This window comes from Lipophrys pholis, assembly GCF_963383615.2.
Source record: "Lipophrys pholis genome assembly, chromosome: 8".
Taxonomy (NCBI): Eukaryota; Metazoa; Chordata; class Actinopteri; order Blenniiformes; family Blenniidae; genus Lipophrys; species Lipophrys pholis.
The window spans coordinates 12,282,167-12,299,968 of NC_137630.1; the positions used below are offsets into that span (position 1 = coordinate 12,282,167).

General features: G+C 42.6%; 1 protein-coding gene across 1 annotated transcript; it reads right to left on the reverse strand.

Annotated features, from left to right (window-relative positions):
• Window positions 1-5,915: 5,915 nt before the first annotated feature.
• dalrd3 (DALR anticodon binding domain containing 3) lies at window positions 5,916-16,594 on the reverse strand. Its single transcript, XM_080470228.1, has 13 exons — window positions 16,148-16,594; window positions 14,020-14,327; window positions 13,606-13,916; window positions 12,984-13,042; window positions 12,085-12,186; window positions 11,841-11,905; window positions 11,537-11,595; window positions 11,331-11,413; window positions 11,037-11,163; window positions 9,118-9,176; window positions 8,900-9,016; window positions 8,750-8,818; window positions 5,916-8,075 (listed from the first exon to the last, which is right to left on the reverse strand). The coding sequence occupies exons 1-13, from the start codon at window positions 16,361-16,363 to the stop codon at window positions 7,956-7,958; spliced, it is 1,695 nt and encodes a 564-aa protein (XP_080326354.1). The 5' UTR covers window positions 16,364-16,594; the 3' UTR covers window positions 5,916-7,955.
• Window positions 16,595-17,802: the final 1,208 nt, after the last annotated feature.

The following is a 17,802-nucleotide window of genomic DNA, read 5'->3' on the forward strand; positions in this document are numbered from 1 at the left end:
GCAGCCACATCACATCACAAGCCTTCCAGTCAGGGATGGTGCACACAAGGTGTTGGCAATTTGGCAAAACACAGTACTGTACACATATCCTACCAAGTAAAGGCTGCTATTCTCATAATATACACAAAGATATTGAGAGGTTAAGGCGTTTGCTGAATTGTAAGAAACAAAGTGAAAATATCTAGAAACAGCGAGATCAGTATTTGCACTCGCCAAGCACAAAACAGACCCGAGGGGAGTGGAACCTCCATGTGGGACAGTCCAACAATGACCTTTATTATTATCTGACTCATACATCTGCACACACAGACTCAAATCCACCTGCGTCACCTAGAGACCTGTGCGTGTATCATAACAGAGGACCTAAAGAGCTGCATCCAGCCATAATTTAAATCCACCTTCTAAAGTCAGGTGGCAGAAAGTTAGAGGTTAACATGCAAAAGTTCAGACCTACGACTTTTCTGTATTCTTACCACAGGAAACTTTCAGAGTTTTTGTGTATCCGCAGCACTTTGGGAACCAGATTACAGTCGGCAGGTGGTTATATTGCTGTGGATTAGATAAATCTGTCTGTCTGACACAGCGACACACAGGGTAGACGGCAGCTCATTACTGGAGTTTACAGGCAGGTTGTATGAGAGAGGTGGCAGACCATTAAACTCCTCCAAGGGAAAGATGGACATGGTATTTTGTCTGAATGTATGGATGTTTTTGGGATCTGTGCAAGCCTTCGAAGGGTTCGCGCCTCAGATTTATAAACACTCTGTGTGCGATCTGTGTGAAACGCTCAGCCCGTTGCTCCGTATGTCGTCTTGACAGGAGGATACATCATGAGCATGTGGGCTCAGACCATCGCTCACTCTTGCTGACTGTCTTGGGAGAAATGCTGGAAGAAGCTGACAGTCAGAACAGGTGGAGGATATCTTATGCCTGAAAACACCATAAATCAAGTAAATGAGTTTGCCCACTTTGTTAAAGAGACAAAGTTCTGTCTGTAAATGTCCCGAGAACAGATAAAGACAGTACTTTAAGGCAATTTGGCCTGCTTGTTTGAGCTTTAGTTCAATATTATTGGGTATCCAAGATTTTTATTTTTTATTTTTTTTCTTCAGTACTTGGAAAAGTACAGTATGTCCTTTTTTCCATTCAAAACTTTAAAAAAAAAAAAGCTAAGGGAACAAGTCAATATATCCATTGTTGTATCCATGAATCTAGTCTGTTAACAGTTAAACTGGAACAATATTGACCATTAAATAAATGGCTGCATCTTTTTGTAATTGCTAACCAAAATGACAATACAAAAGAGTCGGACTGAAGAAAAACTAACTTAGTGATCCGCTGCAACCACCTAATGCATAAGTTATACTTACTGTACCTTAAACTCATGTAAAATACACACTCTCTTTTTGAACCCTCTACATTTTAACCACATGAAGTAAACACAAGTTTGTATGAGATTAGCACAAGAAGCAAGAAATAATTACAGTCTTTGTAATTGGCCTCACTTCTATTTTGAGTTTCTCTAAATGATCACGCAGTGGAAAATTGAAATTGTTAAGTGATTAATTGTTAAGTCAAGCAAGTTGTATATCTGCTGCAGTGGGATAAGTTCACATTTTCAACAAACATGCTCAATTAACACCTTCTCCTTGTTCAAACTAATTCTGCTGCTTTGTCCTTCATGATAATTACTGCCAATAATCATAAATGTCGCTAAATCCTTCTGAGCACCTTGGTTAATTAAAACATCTAATTTTTCTACAGATTGCCTCTTTATCTAGCTCTTTTGATTTTCCAACTCATCGCAGAGTTTTTCTACCACAACTATGTATATAAATATCAACACCATCAACAGGTTGGTGCAGTCACTCATGTTGTAGATGATTAAATGAATTGGTGCCTTTGAACTGAAGTGATTTAAAGTCTGTGGCTGATTATTTCACGCAACCGTTCACCTATAAAGATACTGGAGGTTACCGGCATGCCATTAAACTGCTCTGTGGGTCCTCTCCTCACACATACCGGCTGTCACTCATTCAGTGCAGTAAAAAGGGTTTATATGCCATCCAGCACGAAGACTGACATCTTATTCTGCCTGCATGCAACGACTTTCTGTGCAGGAATCTATCAGGATCTGTGTGAATTGTCTCCAAACCTAATCTGTCCAGCTCAATCGAGTCCATCCTTCATAACACCATCTTGCATTTATCCTCCAGCATGGCGCACTCATAACTATTTCATGAGAGCCAATTAAATCATCAATCCGCAGGATTCTGAGCAGAAACGCGTCGAGTTTGTAATTAAGCTTCCAACTTTTCAAGATGTAAATATGTGACGTGTGATGATCCCCGCTAATTAATGCTTTTCCTCACAGAAGCGAGGGTTGAAAGACAGAAGCGATGATCAGCGGGAGGGAGGGAAGCAAAACAACATGCTGGGAATCCAAGCGAGGGGAAGAAATGTCGGCGGAAAAAAGGGCAAAGGCAAATAATCGCACATCACATTAGCGAGGTTGCATCTTCACCGACGCATCACAGTTCACAGCACATGGTGAACGCACACATCCAAGGCAGTGTGCGGGCTGTTGTTGGATCGGTGTGCCTCAGGGGCAAAGTGTAGGGCAGGAGCACAAGGGGACATGTTTAGAGAAGAACCAGTGTCCTCCAGGGAGACACGCAGACAGGCTTTGTGGATCTGAATAAAGGCTTTTCAAATATTTCAGTGCGTTCGTCTCTAGGAGAAAAACACCCAGCGAGGGAGGCTGCCGTGGTTATTTTAGTTCTGCAAGGATGAGAAAAAAAAAAAAAAAAAAGACAGGAGCTGAATGCAGACAGATGTGTGTAGGCGATAGTTTGGCAGCGTCGTTTAAATGGATGAAAACAGAAAATGGTCAAAGTTTATTTTTTTCCTTTTTAGAAAGGAAGGAATTTCAGGTGAACAGCTGACAAAAAAAGGTACCAGAACAAGCTAAAAAAAAAAAAGAAGAAGAAGAAGCCACGATGCTTCTCTAATTAAAAACGATGTAACCACGAACACTAGTGTGAGGACTGGATAAGGCTTCAGGACCAATAAAAAGCATGACACAAAGGACGGCCTTCAAACTACGCGACTATGTTCTTTTGACTTCCAGTCAAGAGTCTTGGGAAGGCTGTTATAATCACACACTATTATATATCATAGTAACAGCAAGGTAGAAGTATTTCCATCATCTACTGTAATGTTGCCCTCTGGCATGATGTAAAGCAAAGAAACCTTGATTCATACTTGAACATCTGATTACTTGTTTTAAACGATTGAAGGTTATTCTGGGAAAGAATTTAGCATCTGAGCTGTTTTTCCTATTTATTTTGCCGTCAAGACGAACATCAAAAGCATTTCTGAGACGGGAGAACTTCTGCTGACCCCGATTCGTCAGCACGTTCCCTCGGTTTTTCTTCCATCTGAAGTCAACGATTCTTAGGAAATCATGTTTTTTGCATCACACCAACTGCAGAAGAAATTAATAAATAAAAAAGGGAAGGCTTTAAATTGTTCTTCGCAGGGTTTCTATCAGTCATTCTGGTATCAAACCAAAACTACAAGATCATCTAAAACCCAAGTGGCACCATGTACTTTGGAAATTTCATGCTGAAAGTTGTGCTTAAAAAAAACAAACAAGCATGGTGATCAGTTTAAAAACATGCTACAAACATTAAAATGTTTTTCACACTTAGTGCCACAGTAAGTGTGTTCCTCGTCATCCAGTCTAATGATATTGTAGATTGTTTATCATGCTGCACAACACAAGACTGAATAACCTGCACAGACGCTCAGTGGGAGTTGTTTTCAAATTTTGGTTCACAATTAAACTTTGAATTGACCTGAATTGTATTAAAAGCACCACAAGTTATGTGGGTGTTTGCTGAGCGAAGTCACAATATTGATGGTATGTGGGAAAAAAAAGCTTCCTATCAAAAATCTAGATGTAGAAAACAAAACAATCTCAATGACAGACACAGTCAGCACAAATAAATCTGGGCTCATCGTACTTACTACTAATCCAATTCAACTGAAATCATTGGTCCCATAAGCTCTAACAGATTTCATGCCACTTTGGCCCCTGGTGTTGCTGCTGAAAGTCTTTTCTTCCACTCGATTACATTCAATCCCCTTGCAGCAGTGTCGGTGCCGCATCGCTTTCACATTGTGCAATCCCACCCCCATCAAACTTACCAACTTCCCATTGTCCCATGAAGGCCTGCAGACCAGAGTGTCAGGGGCTTATAAGAAGGCATGTTGATAAACAATAACACAGCTCTCTTCATTTGCAATGGAGTATCTTGACACTTCTGTACTGACACTGCAAAAGAAATGATCCCAGTACTTCCCCCACCCCTGCTGAGGCCTCCACACCAGTGCAAGGGGCTGAAACTATAGGTAGACAGACAGGTCAGAGGAGCATTGCACTTACCTCCTTTGGCTCAATGTGTCCAAACTCCAACCTCTGTCCTTGTCATGTCATTGCAGTTTCTCTTACAAATGTGTGTGAGGGTTGTTCTATCAGCTTCAAACATTGTCATAATGTAAAAACTACACCAGGCACGTGGATCACTGAGCTGACACTACAAATGAGTCTGTCACATTTCCATATTAGGAAGGAGACAGTCAAGATGAATAAACGTTCATACCTGAGCACAGGGGCCTTGCTGCAGGATGCAGCTTCCTGTATTGTTTCAAACAAAAAGCTCTGATTTCAGTTTAAAAGCTGTCAAACGTGTCTAACGTTTCAATCGGATAACACAAACACTTTATTCACATGTAAATATGTCAAGGTTAAAATCCAATCAATTCAAAAATGACAAGAGATTCTTTCTCAACTGACGGGAGCTAAATGTACTCCAACGTTTTGTTTGGGATTTTGTACTCTCAATACAAAGAGTAAAACCGCATGCTCGTTTGTATACAAATATGTGATGTGCATACTTGAAAATGGGAATTTATCAGTGGAGTAATGCAGCCTCGACTCTCATCGAGCACTGGCCTTGGATTTAACCTGAGCAACTCCTTGAAATCTCAGGATCTGTTTCCTTCATCCCATCCCCTTCTCACCTGTACACATCTGTATGCTTGTGAATATATGTGCAAATGTGAATACTGTATACATCTCCACCACCTGTCAATTGGACATATTTCTAATTGTAACATGTCGCGTAGTTGTAGGTTTACTATCGTTACGTGTGGAAATATGTGAACGTGAGTTTATCTTTATGTTGTATGGTCTTTCTGATTCTGATCTTACTAAATGGAAAACAGAATCGTCACTAATGAGGATTTATGCTCAGTTATATTCAGTGCTGTAGTTTCTTCCCCCGCTTCTCCATCCATCTTCCTAAAACCATTTATCCAGTCCAGGGTTACAGGCGAAAGCAGGCTCCATCCCAGACGGGTCCGTCAGAAGACAAACACATACAATGTTTTTTTTATCAGTTTTTAGACAATGGAAGGTGATTGCAGTACCTGGGAGGGGGGAGAGAAAGATACACAAACTCTGCAGAAAGAATTTATAGATAGGAATAAATACGCCACTAGTTCCAACCTATTCCTTTGACTGGTCATTTGGAGTGAAGAGTATTTTGTGTCTTTGGGTTATATATTTGTTGAACTATGAACAAAGTGGTTGCAAGTTTCAGTTCATTATCATCCATGTGTTCTCAGCTCATTGCATTTGAACTACAACCCAACAATGGAAATGGAGTCATCTTTACAATTACAAGTGTAGAAATATTCAATTTGACATGCAGATTTTTGGTTTGATCCGGTCTTGTTACACACAAAAAATTCAACGCCTAAAACTTTAAAGTGAAACACTGAAATTAGTGAACGGACTGAAACTTTTACACAAAGTGTTGCAACAGAGAAAACACACTCCCCGTTTTCTGCATTTCCCCTGCTTTAATACTGTGGTGGTTACAGAGGGCAGTGAACTCGACAGGTACTGCAAATAGTGTAAACATCTCCTTCCCTTTTTTTTCCCAGTCTGGAGCAAACAAAGTAAAAAAAAAAATTATAATAATTCAGACATTTGCAAGAGTTGAACAATATTGCATGCAGTGAAAAGTTAGGCGTTTGTAAGACGTCTTGTGTAAGAAGCAGATTTTGTTCGATCAATATGTAGAAAATAACGTACAACAGAAAGATAAAACAAGCTATGGCACATTATAAAATTACAGGAGGATCAATTTTGGCTTTTTTTTTTAACTCTTGCACCAAATGTATAAATAACATTTCCGGCGTAAATCTCTTATATATTACTTTTCATGCCATTTCATGCATTTCCTATCATTGGGTATGGCACAAAGCCCTAAATGCTGCTAATATACTGTTTTAATCAATAATACCAATATAATTCAAACTAACATCTGATTTGTCAAGCAGGATATCTGTGGGTAGTTAAAGGTCTCTGAATAGTTACATGAACGCAGCCATTAGGACTCAGATGGAGAACATATAATCTGTACAGATTCTCTTTTTTGTACCACACAAATAAATATCATCATGGCATTGATAAATATTAACATACATAAAATGGGATATTCAACAATGGAACAAAGCTCTTCAAAACAGTTTCTTTCTTTAGGCAGTGACATCCACTCACATATACTTTAATAGGAGAGACTGTTTTGGGATTAAGTTGAAGAGATACTGATAAGGCAATACAATTTAAAGGTCCCATATTATGCAAAAATTCACTTTAGAATGGTTTTCTAACAGTGTCCCCATAACCTGTGCATGAGGTGAAGAGTCTGTCATCGTTCTCACTTGCTTGTTCCACCTTTTAGAGAACGTGTGCTCGTACAGGTGAATCCTAGATTTTCCCTTCATGATGTCACATGAGGAAGTAACCATTCCCACTGCTAGAGCAGCTCTTCCCTAATTACGAACAGGCGCCATTCTTTTTCCTCAAAAAAGCTACCGGAAAACAGACATGGAGTAGACATGGACTGACCCAGCTGATCAGCATTTAAAGGTACAGACACAGAAACAGCCTGTTCTCAGTAGAGCTCACTAGAGACTTTTAGTCTGGCTGAAATTCAGGACCAAGGCTGGATTTGGTGCAAAATACTTTGTTGGTGGGCCTCTGGTACCCTTGTGAAATTGTTGAAAAACTGTATAATATGGGACCTTTAAGTGGGAGATCTGGAGTTACGGTAATTTGGCATTCAGTTCAACTAAAATTGGGAGAAATAATTATTCAAGTTGGGCATCACCAGGAAAAGGCATCCCATCTTCATTTTGTACTCCTAAAATCTGTCATCACTTCATGGAACAAAATCCTTACCAGTGTATCATAACAAATTCAGAGAAAAGGCATATTTTATGGCAATTTGGAGGCTCCGCTGACTTGTCGTCATCTAGATCCAGCTGTGGAGCAGTTTTAGGATCCAGCAAGGTGATGAAGTTGGTGTCAAATTACAGAATCCCAAAGCTGCATGAATTTAATAGAATTAAATCTTGTTTGGAAAAAAAACAAAAACAAAGAAGCATCCCCTTATCAAATCAGAGATCTGGGTGGTATTAAAGTTCTTATTTGGCAAATGAAGAGAGAGTGAATCACCCTCTTTCCCAAGAGGTCAAAATCCTCCTTTAACAACAACAAACAGCTCAAATTTTCCAGTAAAATCCCATCCCAGATCAGACAGGACATGTTGCAGCCTCCGTGGGTTACAGTGATCACACAATATGATTGACGGGTGACATTTTACAAATATTCAAACAGTTATAGTTTGTTTAGCCACACTGACGAGGAGACATGGGAGCAACAACGTGAACTGTCATGATTTAGCTGTAACATGGTCAAAAAGGGTGAAAATCAGTTGATTACACATCATTTGGCAAGTGTGTGTGAGTGTGTGTGTGTGTATACGTGTACGTGTGTGTGTGTGTGTGAGGCAGGTGGGGGTAGACTTGTGTGGCGGCTATAGCTGTCTGATGGGGGGAAGGTTGAGGGAGTCCAGAGCGCTGTGATAAAGCTCTCTCAGCGCTCGCAGCAGATACAGACGACAAAACATCTGGTTGAAGAGATGTGGCAGCGGCTCCTGGAAGGAGAGGAAGAGGAGAGTTGCAGGTGAGGAGGAGGAGTGAGAGTTTAAAGAACAGATAAGAAAACAGGGTGTCGATCAAGAGTGTCAAACCTTTTTATTAGTTTAAGGCTGATTTGATCACCAGGTCAGTTAAATTATAAAGCATATTAACTTCACTACAAATCTAAAGGTTTTGTTTTAGAGCAAAGAGGTGAAAGTGTAATATCCAGTCCATTATTTATAAAAAAAAACTTTAAAACAACCACGTGGAGCCAAAGTGCTGTAAACTTTTATCAGTATTTAGATCACCAGATGTCCAAATGTTGGCACTGGTGCATCCCTCTTGTCTTTAGAATGCCTTCTGGTCCAAAATACAGTAAAGAAAAAGTCAATTGTGGTTCATATTTCCTTTAGGAAATTTCATGCATCTAAAAACAAAAGACATACTTTCACTTTGTTCTTAATTTGGTAACTCTACTGAATGAAATGGCATGAAATCACACAAAAAAACCTGATAAACTAAGAATTCTAACACGAAAAAGACAAAATAAACGAGATGTCCTGTTCAATCTGAGGATTAATTCATCAACTGTTCAGCAATGGGGTTAACCTACCTCATTAAAAGAGTATTATTTTAAATGAGGACAGCATTTAAATGAAATCCAATGATTTAATGAATGACTCCTCACCCCCAGCACGTGGACTCTGTTGTAGTACGAGCTGAAGTCTTTACTGAGAGACACCAGGAATTTACAGATCTGAGGAAAAACCATCACAAATGAAGAGTTGCCACGTTGGATCAGTCCACACAAGTTAATGTCCGCGTCACAAACTCTCACCTGTTCAGTCTTAATGTTCACTCTGGCTCCTCCCCCCTCGCAGTCCAGCGCCTGTCCTGATTGGTCCAGCAGCTCGGCGAATGGGATGAGGTAATTAAAGAGCAGGAGCCACTCGCCCTGTCCGTCACAACACAAACACAAGAGTGATGCGTCAGCGGGCAAATACTCCCGAGGACTTAGAAATGAGAAAAATAACCCAAAGGGTAAAAAAGAAGCACCTCTTCTTTCAGGGCAGAGAAGTCGAGCTGGGAGCCTTCGGGGATTTCTGGGTAAAGACCTGTCAAAAACAAAAACTGCATGAACCATCACAATTCATTCCAGCTGTTTTGATCCAATCAGAGTTCATGGAAACAACACAGAGGACTGCTTCCCAACGTCTGCACTTCGCTTGAGTGTTTCTTACGTCGCATCACCAATTCAGACTTAAAACAAAACATTTTGATGACTTGTCAGGTCTGGATGCCCTGATAGAAGAGAAGCTCTGACCGAAATTGGTCAGAGCTTTGGAGACCAGCAGTGATCTTTATAAATCTATTCAATCAGTGCAAAGACCTGAGAACTGAGGCCTGTACTACGAACTGTGATAAACTACCATGCAGGGAGGTTCCGCAGTTCAGACCCCGCCCTCAACACGCCTACTTTCTACCATTAAGGGTCAATGCAAAGTGCCTCCTCAATATTTTTGCATCTCATTCAGCCTGTTCAGCGCTGGCATTTGATGCTAAATCCTGACAGAAAAGACGAAGAAAAGGAATTTTATGGAGAGAGAAATAGTCATGGAGGAGGTGGAGGTCAGGAGAATGATATTATTTGGTGTCACAGCAGTGGAATCACTAATAAAAGAGAATATAAGCGATCGGCAGCACATCATCACTGCTGGAAATAGTGTGAGAGTCACAGAGAAATCAGTGACTGCAGAGGTGGAGAAGAAGAATCTGATGTGAAAGTGGAGGCCAGAGGAGAGTGACATCATAGGGGCAGCACCAGAGCACACTGCTGGACCCCAAAACAGTCCCCATGGTTGTGACGGCCAGTGTGTGTCAGAGTGTCGGAAAGGAAGGAGACGTTTTGGTGGAGACACAGCGGACCAATAAAGATTAGCTGTTTATTTAATGTGTGAAATAAATATTTGAACAGGGACTTGTAAAAAGGCTCAGTGGACTTTGTGTTTTATCCTCAGTCACTCCAGAGGTGGAGGCGGAGGGTGGAGGAGGTCGTCTGTCTGCAGCAGCAGTGCATCCCAAGCACATGATCATACCGCGAGCGGCTTTTATCAGGATTTACAGCCATAACGTAAAAATATACGAAACTGTATCACGTATGTATGATAATAAAATAAGCAATATAAAATCTATAATTTCTTTATTTTACATGTAACCCATTGGTAAATCATCTCAATTGCAGTTTAGTTTTTTTTGGCATGAGACTTTCCTAGAGACTCACTTTAGTTGTTACCGTGTACATACAGTTTAGTATATTTGTACCTTATAGCTGTAAATCCTAATAAAAGCAGCTGGGACAGAGCAGACCCTGGTGACAGCCAGTCAGTGTGCGCTCCAGTGGACGGGAATCAGTTTTTGCACAACACCGGCGCATCCACACTGCAGCTTTATTCACGGCTGTCACCACGCTATTTATGAGTTTGCTCGGAAATTAGACTGATTTTTACACACTTGATAATCAATCAGTTCTGTCCAGCGCTCTGTATCATTTGAAGATGAAAGTATGACATATGAACATCGTGCTGCTGATTCAGTAGTAATGGCACACTTATTTTTATCGAAGTGGCGTACACATCTTTCAGGGCCCGTTTTGTGCGTCAGTAAGCTTTATAAATGAGGCCCCTGGTCCGGAGCAGGTTAGACATTCAGAGCAAGTTACCGGGGTGATTTATCCCGTTGATAAGTGAACGAGCGTCGTAGTACGGAAAACCCAGGGTTAATCCTTGAAGTCATCTCGATAAGAGAAAATCCAGTGTCATAGTACAGGCCCCCTGCACTGATGTGGTTCTGTTTGTTTGTGTTTGTGAGGACTCGAGCAGCCGCCTTTTGAATCAGCTGCAACTGTCTGATTGATTAAATAGAAAAGCTACACACCCACACAAAGATCAATTAATCAATCCATGCAGAGCTCTCACCCTTCTCCACTCCTCTCTGGTAGCTGTCGAACAGAGTGTGCAGCCTTGCACAGTTGTACATCACAAACACGCCCCCTCTGGGCCCTTTGGTAGAAACGCCTCCCTCTCTCTGGACGTCCAGCGTCACCTAAACAGACAGATGCTCTCAAAGTCACAGCGTGGATGGAAAAGTTTCAGGTCATCAAATCTGACTTGGCTCCTAAAATACAGACTTTAATCAATAATGAGAATTAGCTCTTGGGAAAACACCTGACTTGTGTCATCAGATACAAACATAGAGATGGAAAGACTCACAGGACTCGTGTGCACTGTTGACAGCAGCTCAAATCGAACCGTGGCAGAGGTCATGACCTTGATGATGTCATCCCACGTCTGACCTACAACAGAAGACGAGATTTCTCTTCCAATTAATTCATTCAATCAGTTTTTTTATTTTATTCATTTATTTAGGTCATAAGCAAAGAGCACACACACATATCATTCCTTCTAAACACACACACCTTCTACTTGATCTCCATACTTCATCTCTGAGGCTTCCTTCATCTGACCTCTTCTCAGCCTGGATAAAAACACAAAGAACAGATGCCTCATTCACACCGACAGCCGGGAGAAAACACTTAGTAGGGTTCGTCTTTTAGTTTGATTCGCTCTGCGTGTGTAGAGTGCGCCCTGGTTAAAGTGTTGAGAAGAGAATAGTGGTGACAGTGGAGGAGAAGAAGAGAAAGAAAGATGGATAAACCGTGTGGAAAGATGAGAGAGGTCAAGAAGAAGAAGAAGCAAAAGAGTTGTAGTGATGCGACTTACTGCAAGTACTGTGCAGCTGTGAGCTGAGAGCCCGGCGTCTTCACAGGCCCGCACACGAGATGTCTCTGCCGACAGAGAAACAGGAGCAGATTGAAAAAAAAGAAAAAGAAAAAAAGAGATAGGAGCATGACACGCTACAGCGGTGTGTGTGTGTGTGTGTGTGTGTGTGTGTGTGTGTGTGTGTGTGTGTGTGTGTGTGTGTGTGTGTGTGTGTGTGTGTGTGTGTGTGTGTGTGCGTGCTAACCTGTGTATGTGTCGCTCCACTGGCTCTCCACAGCATCGCGATCTGCTGCTGGCGAAACTCATCCTGACAGGAAGTCACATGTAACGCCGTAACCATGGCGACCTGCACGAGAAGTGGCGAGGAAGCAGAAATCAATGATTCGCCTCTCTGTTGTTTCTAATGAGGAAAATTCAAAGTATGTTTGTCCAGTGTGTGTGTGTGTGTGTGTGTGTGTGTGTGTGCGTGTGCGTGTTATGGGGACATTTGAATTTAAACTGTCCCCATTTTTAGAAGACAGGTCCTCAAACAGTTGAGCTCTCCAAGTACCACCACGGTCACCAACCTCAATATATAACACTGGGAACTTACCCAATTAGCTCTGGACAGTTCACAGGGGAGACATGCTCAATCCTAATGTGAAGGTTATTTACTGAAAATGTTTTCCAGCCACACTGCACAAGGCAGCAGCACTATAATAGGCACTTAATCTCATCCTAACAAGGCGCAACACCTCTTTATTTCTAATTAATGCAGCAAATCAGAACATGGAGACAAACAGCTGCTTTCAATATAAGATAAAGGAAAGATAAAAACTATTTTAAAGAAGAATTTCAACTTTTATATAGCCTTATTACTATAACTTTTTGCACCGGGGCATCATCAGAATAACAATAATGATCCAATTTGTCAAATGTATCAAACAATCGCCACCGCTCACGCTCTCCAGCTTTTAAGGCTTGTCATCAATACCAATCCCTTTTATGGAAAATGCTTACATTTGTTTGGTGGAGATGTTTCAATTTGAGACTAAGATTGGGGTCAGATTGTTGGACAGGTATTATGTCGGTTACAGTTGAGGGTACGTTTGCAAGAAACGATGGAAAAACAAAGCAAACTAAATGCATGTGTGTGTATCTTACTGTGCACTCAGCGGTGGATTCGTCCAGTTGTGCCAGATGAGAAACACTGTCTCTGTGAACTTATCAAAAAGAATACAGTGGTGGTCAATGTAGGTCAGATCAACAATTTTTAAAATGTTTTCTCAGTTGAATAACTTTTTTTTTTTTGCTTTGAACCTTAAACAAATAAAGCCAATGAGATGTTTGTTTTTTCATGGATTATTAAACACTATTATAAATGTACAAAAAGAAAGTGTTTCAGTCTTCAGAGTCCTGAATCTCATAGTGAACCTTGTCATAGTGTTGAAACTCGCTCACTTTATTGGTAAATTTTGCATGTCCTGTGAAAAATCAAAAGATCAGACTTAGGAGGCGTCAGTACTTAATCAAATACTTAATCATACTTAAAGGGCATATTGCTGATATAGTTTAGCATCTAGAATAAAAACAATCACTGGAAGGAATACCCTGAAATTACTAAATGCACACAAAATGTTTGTTTGTGGGTCGTCATTCACTGACTGTCACAACACTGCTGGTTCACAAGAATTCACCCCTCCAAAGAAAGCCACTAACGTCAGCTAAAGATTACCGGCGCTGCATTCACAAAGTCAAACATCAAATGACTGCTTGCTCCACTCACCTGTGCAGGTACCCAGGCTGGGGTCGTATCCCAGCAACCCCTCCTCTTGGAAAACTCGTTTCAGGTTGATCCTTAGCGCTCCTTCATCCTCTCCCTCCTCAGCTTTCCTCCCTCCGCCTCCGCTGGCCCTCCGGCCTCTCTCCGTTTCCTTCTCTCTGTACGGTGAGCCCTTGAGCGCCTCCTGTATCTTGTCCTCCAGCTCCTCATTGGTCCGGTCTGCTGGACCTGTCGGCCAATCGATGCCGAGGGCTCGAAGGAAGGCGATGATGTTACTGTCTTCAGGAAGTATGGGGCAGTAGGATACCGCAAATCTGAGCAGCAAAGGAGATTCTCATCATCAACACAGTAATTTCTTCAATTATCTAACCACAACCTCTTTCTGATATGCTGACCTCGACCCACAGACTCACTCACCCCTGTCTTCTCAGCAGTGCCCCCATGTGGTCAGCCAACAGTACAGTCCTCAGCTGCCCCAAACTCAGCATGTCAGGAGTGGGTGTGGTGGGTTTTGGGTGCAGTGCGGGGCAGTTGATCACCACACAGCCCTGCTTCTGACTTGAAGGCTTCAGGTACTCCATGGCTCCACCGGCCAGCACGGTCCTGAACGCTGCGGCCCGGTCCACACGCACCCTCAGGCCCTCACCCATCACCTCCCCACCAGCGACGGGGAGAACCCCACTGCCGCGGAGGGACAGGACTCTGGACATGACTGCTGGAGGGACCTGGGTGGACACGACCATCACAGACTCAACAAATGAGTGCGTGCAGAGCAAAGAAAATGGAGGACTGAAAATTTTGTGTGCCATGAAGTGGGGAGTCACAAAGCACAACATATATTTTACTTAAACTGTTGTCAAGTCTTTTTCACACACTCTCTGTACTTTTCATATCTTTAAAGTAAGTTACATTTTGGATGGCTGTAGATCTATTCGCCATTTAAACTAATTTCAAACAAACTAATGGAACAGTGACATTTAGAAAGCTGGTCTCTTTGTGCATCCATAACTTCATTAATGTGAGAGAAGAAAAACGGGACAGAAGTAAAAGTTGAAGCCAGGTGTCCATCTTTTATAGTCTAATGCCCACGACCCACTGTGATTTTAACAATTTTATAAGTTCTCAGCGAGCCACTCGATATGAAATGCATCTAATAAACTTTGGGCACATCTTAAAGTTTGTTGTGTGCAGATTGCATGATAAAAATGTAAGTTAAATCATAACAATGCATGGGAGTCGACGTGATTGTGTAAGAATAAAACGTGATTGGTCTGCACCTCCCATTCACCAAAAAAGAGGTTTTGTGTAGATCCTAAATACTTATGTGGTTTGTCATTGCAGCTGCGAAGCATCTATTTGGGTGTAGCGCCAGTATCGTGCTGATCAATATGTCATATCGTACTGCGTTTCTATTGGTTGGTTAGGTGACCTCGGTCGCAGAAGCAGTCCTGATCAGCTCGAATTTCTGACGTTGTCAGAAATGTATCGAAGGCTGTCTTCGGTCAAAACCATGACATGTCCTTGAACCTGTCCGACAGCGTAACATAGGACCACCGATTTAGAGCACAGACCAAAGATATCACCTTGCCTCTCTCACGATTGTCATCTTTCATCTGGGAAGGCCAAAAATTGCAGTGTGTATCAGCCTTAACAGGGTCAGGAGTGAAGACCGAGATAGACTGCCAGTCCATCCCAGGGAAAAAACACAGAGACATTCTCACCACCTGCAGGAAGGTTCTTAATCGGTGCATTTTGACCTGGGTGGCTGTTCTCAGACTGTCACCCCCGCGACCCGGAAATGAATGAATGAATGAACCTCGTACAGATGTTATATGAAGCCCATGCATGCACAGGTCTGCTTCAGAAATCCAGATAACACACTCCCACTGTGACAATGTATCTTCATCCTGCATGCAAAGGCATCCTCCCGCACAATGATGCACACAGAACTCTGTGGACTGCAACAGTGTCCCCACAACATTATATTTCTAGGACTGAATCACAGGACACAGGACTGAACTTTGATTGGCGACTTCTTCTTCTTTTGCAGCTGTGCGTGAGAGACTCTGACCCATATTGCATGTACCACTCATGGGTTAATAATTACTGCTGCAGGCTGTTGGTGTCTGGTCGATCACGATAAAGCAAAGTGTGTCCAAATGTGTTCATGCTGAGGGATTAGCTCAGTCCTCTTATTAAACGTTGTGTGACACATGTGAACAGATAACTAAGGATTTATATAGCAGATAGTTGGACGAATCACGATCCAAAACACCTTCACACTTTTATTGCGGTGGTATTACTGCGCTATCAAAATTATAAACATGAGATACACGGGAGGGTCTATGGTGCTTGGCGGAAGAATAAACTTGGTGTAATTAACGGCGTTGTTACCGTCTTATATCCATCGTGCCTCTGATTATTTGGAAAATAAATAATAGTTAGCTTAATGTTAGCGTAAAATATTAGAGAATTAAGCGATTAGAAATGTGTATTTAGATAATAACGCGATGGGAAACCCCGACAGGTGCCGTCCCAGACCCACCTGTCCGTCCGCGTACAGCGTGTTGAGCATCGTGGTGGGCGACAAGAAGTCCCTGTTCCGCAGGTTTTTAGCGCTGCTCTCCTTGAACCAAAGCTTCTCCGGCTCGGGGAAGACTCGCACCCCAGGAACATCCTCACGCTTGCCCCGCAGCGCAGAGCTCAGCGCCCGGACGGTGGGGGTAATGCGGAGCGGCGAGAGCTCCTCGATGTTTTCCATCTCCTCCTCCTCCTCAGCTGACACACCGCGGACAGGTGAGCTCGCTTTACCCGCAGTACCGAGGCCACAGCGCGGTCACTCCCTGCACATATCAGCGGCTGAAGCGCGGCGTTCCGGTGGTTCTGATCCGGGGTTTGGTTCGGTGGCGGCTGTCCAGCCGTGCGGTGGTCGATGTTGGATATGGGCTCTGTGATGGGGAGGCTGCATTGGCTGGTTTTCCAGGGAGGAACTGAAAAAAAATGCTGCCCGTCTTTCTTACCGGATGAATTTTTGTGTTGGACCAATATGGCGCCCCCCAGTGTCCAATGTAATGAACGACAGCCTGATCAATACATGGGAAATACTTTATTTATAAAAGCTCCTCAACATATTTATCTGGTCTCATTAGTGTTGATGAAGGTAAATGTTCATGATACAAAGCATTGTCATATTGAAGAGCTAGTTAGAGAGCTATTATGATCAATTCAAAAGTGACAAAGTTGTTCTGACACCTCATCTCATACTTTTGTTTAAAGGATTACTCCAAAATAAAAATCTATAATCATTATAATTCAATAAATTTTGTATATATAGGACCAATTACAACACAGCCATCTCAAAGCGCTTCTACAGGATAAAACTCTTGAGGTGAAGAACTCGGAGACCCCCGCCTCCTCCTTCAACACACAGCAGCGGCGAGGAGCATCAGGAGGTCGTGGTAGGCCAGTGGGACCATGTGGACTACAGTTTTCAGTGTGAAGACTGGGGGTGAAAAGGAGCAGCAGAGCCCATCAGATCGCCTACAGACCGTGAACTCCACTACGTGCATGCACATGTTGCAGAACTGCCTCCATAAAAAGCATCATGATGCTTTGGAAAGTGTTTCTAGGCATCACGGGGGGATTCCTCCCCACTGACATTCTATTTACCTGTGCAGGTGGAAGTCAACAATCAGTTCCAACATAATGGTACAGTCATTTTTACATACTACACATTTCGGTGGTCAAAAGCTCAAACAATTGGACAGCGTATCTAAATGTGTTAAATTTGTATCTTTAACATTTACAATCAACCAGTGAACCAGCCCACTTACCTTTAGATGATTTGCTACTGACCGTCTGCGCCGTATCTTTGGTTTCCAGTGTACACAATTCCATCGAGAATAAGGAAAGCGACAGTGATCGGCCAGAGAGATGGACGCCGCCACGCAGGCGCAGGAGGACGCCCGTCGGCAGAGGCTGATGGGCCACGAGAAGGAGACGCAGAAGTGTATATTGAGTCAGCACGCAGACAGGCATGACAGGTTCAGCCTGGAAAACCATGAGAGACAAGTCGAGCTCATGGAGACAATTCTGTCCTCTAGCCTCCCTTCATCTTACGGGCCTGCAGGCCGCTGACGGACTCCTCCTGCATGAGTGACGGACAACTCCTGGCAGAATTGTTCAGGTAAAGGGAACACG

What these genes read in the sequence shown, in the direction of transcription:
- dalrd3 (XM_080470228.1), bottom strand. Translation starts at nt 16,363, where the DNA reads ATGGAAAACATCGAGGAGCTCTCGCCGCTCCGCATTACCCCCACCGTC. An exon ending in GTGGAGCGACACATACACAG is followed by an intron (nt 11,906 to 12,084) that starts GTTAGCACGCAC and finishes CTCTGTCGGCAG; the next exon opens with AGACATCTCGTGTGCGGGCC. An exon ending in TCTCTGCCCTGAAAGAAGAG is followed by an intron (nt 9,017 to 9,117) that starts GTGCTTCTTTTT and finishes TGTGACGGACAG; the next exon opens with GGCGAGTGGCTCCTGCTCTT.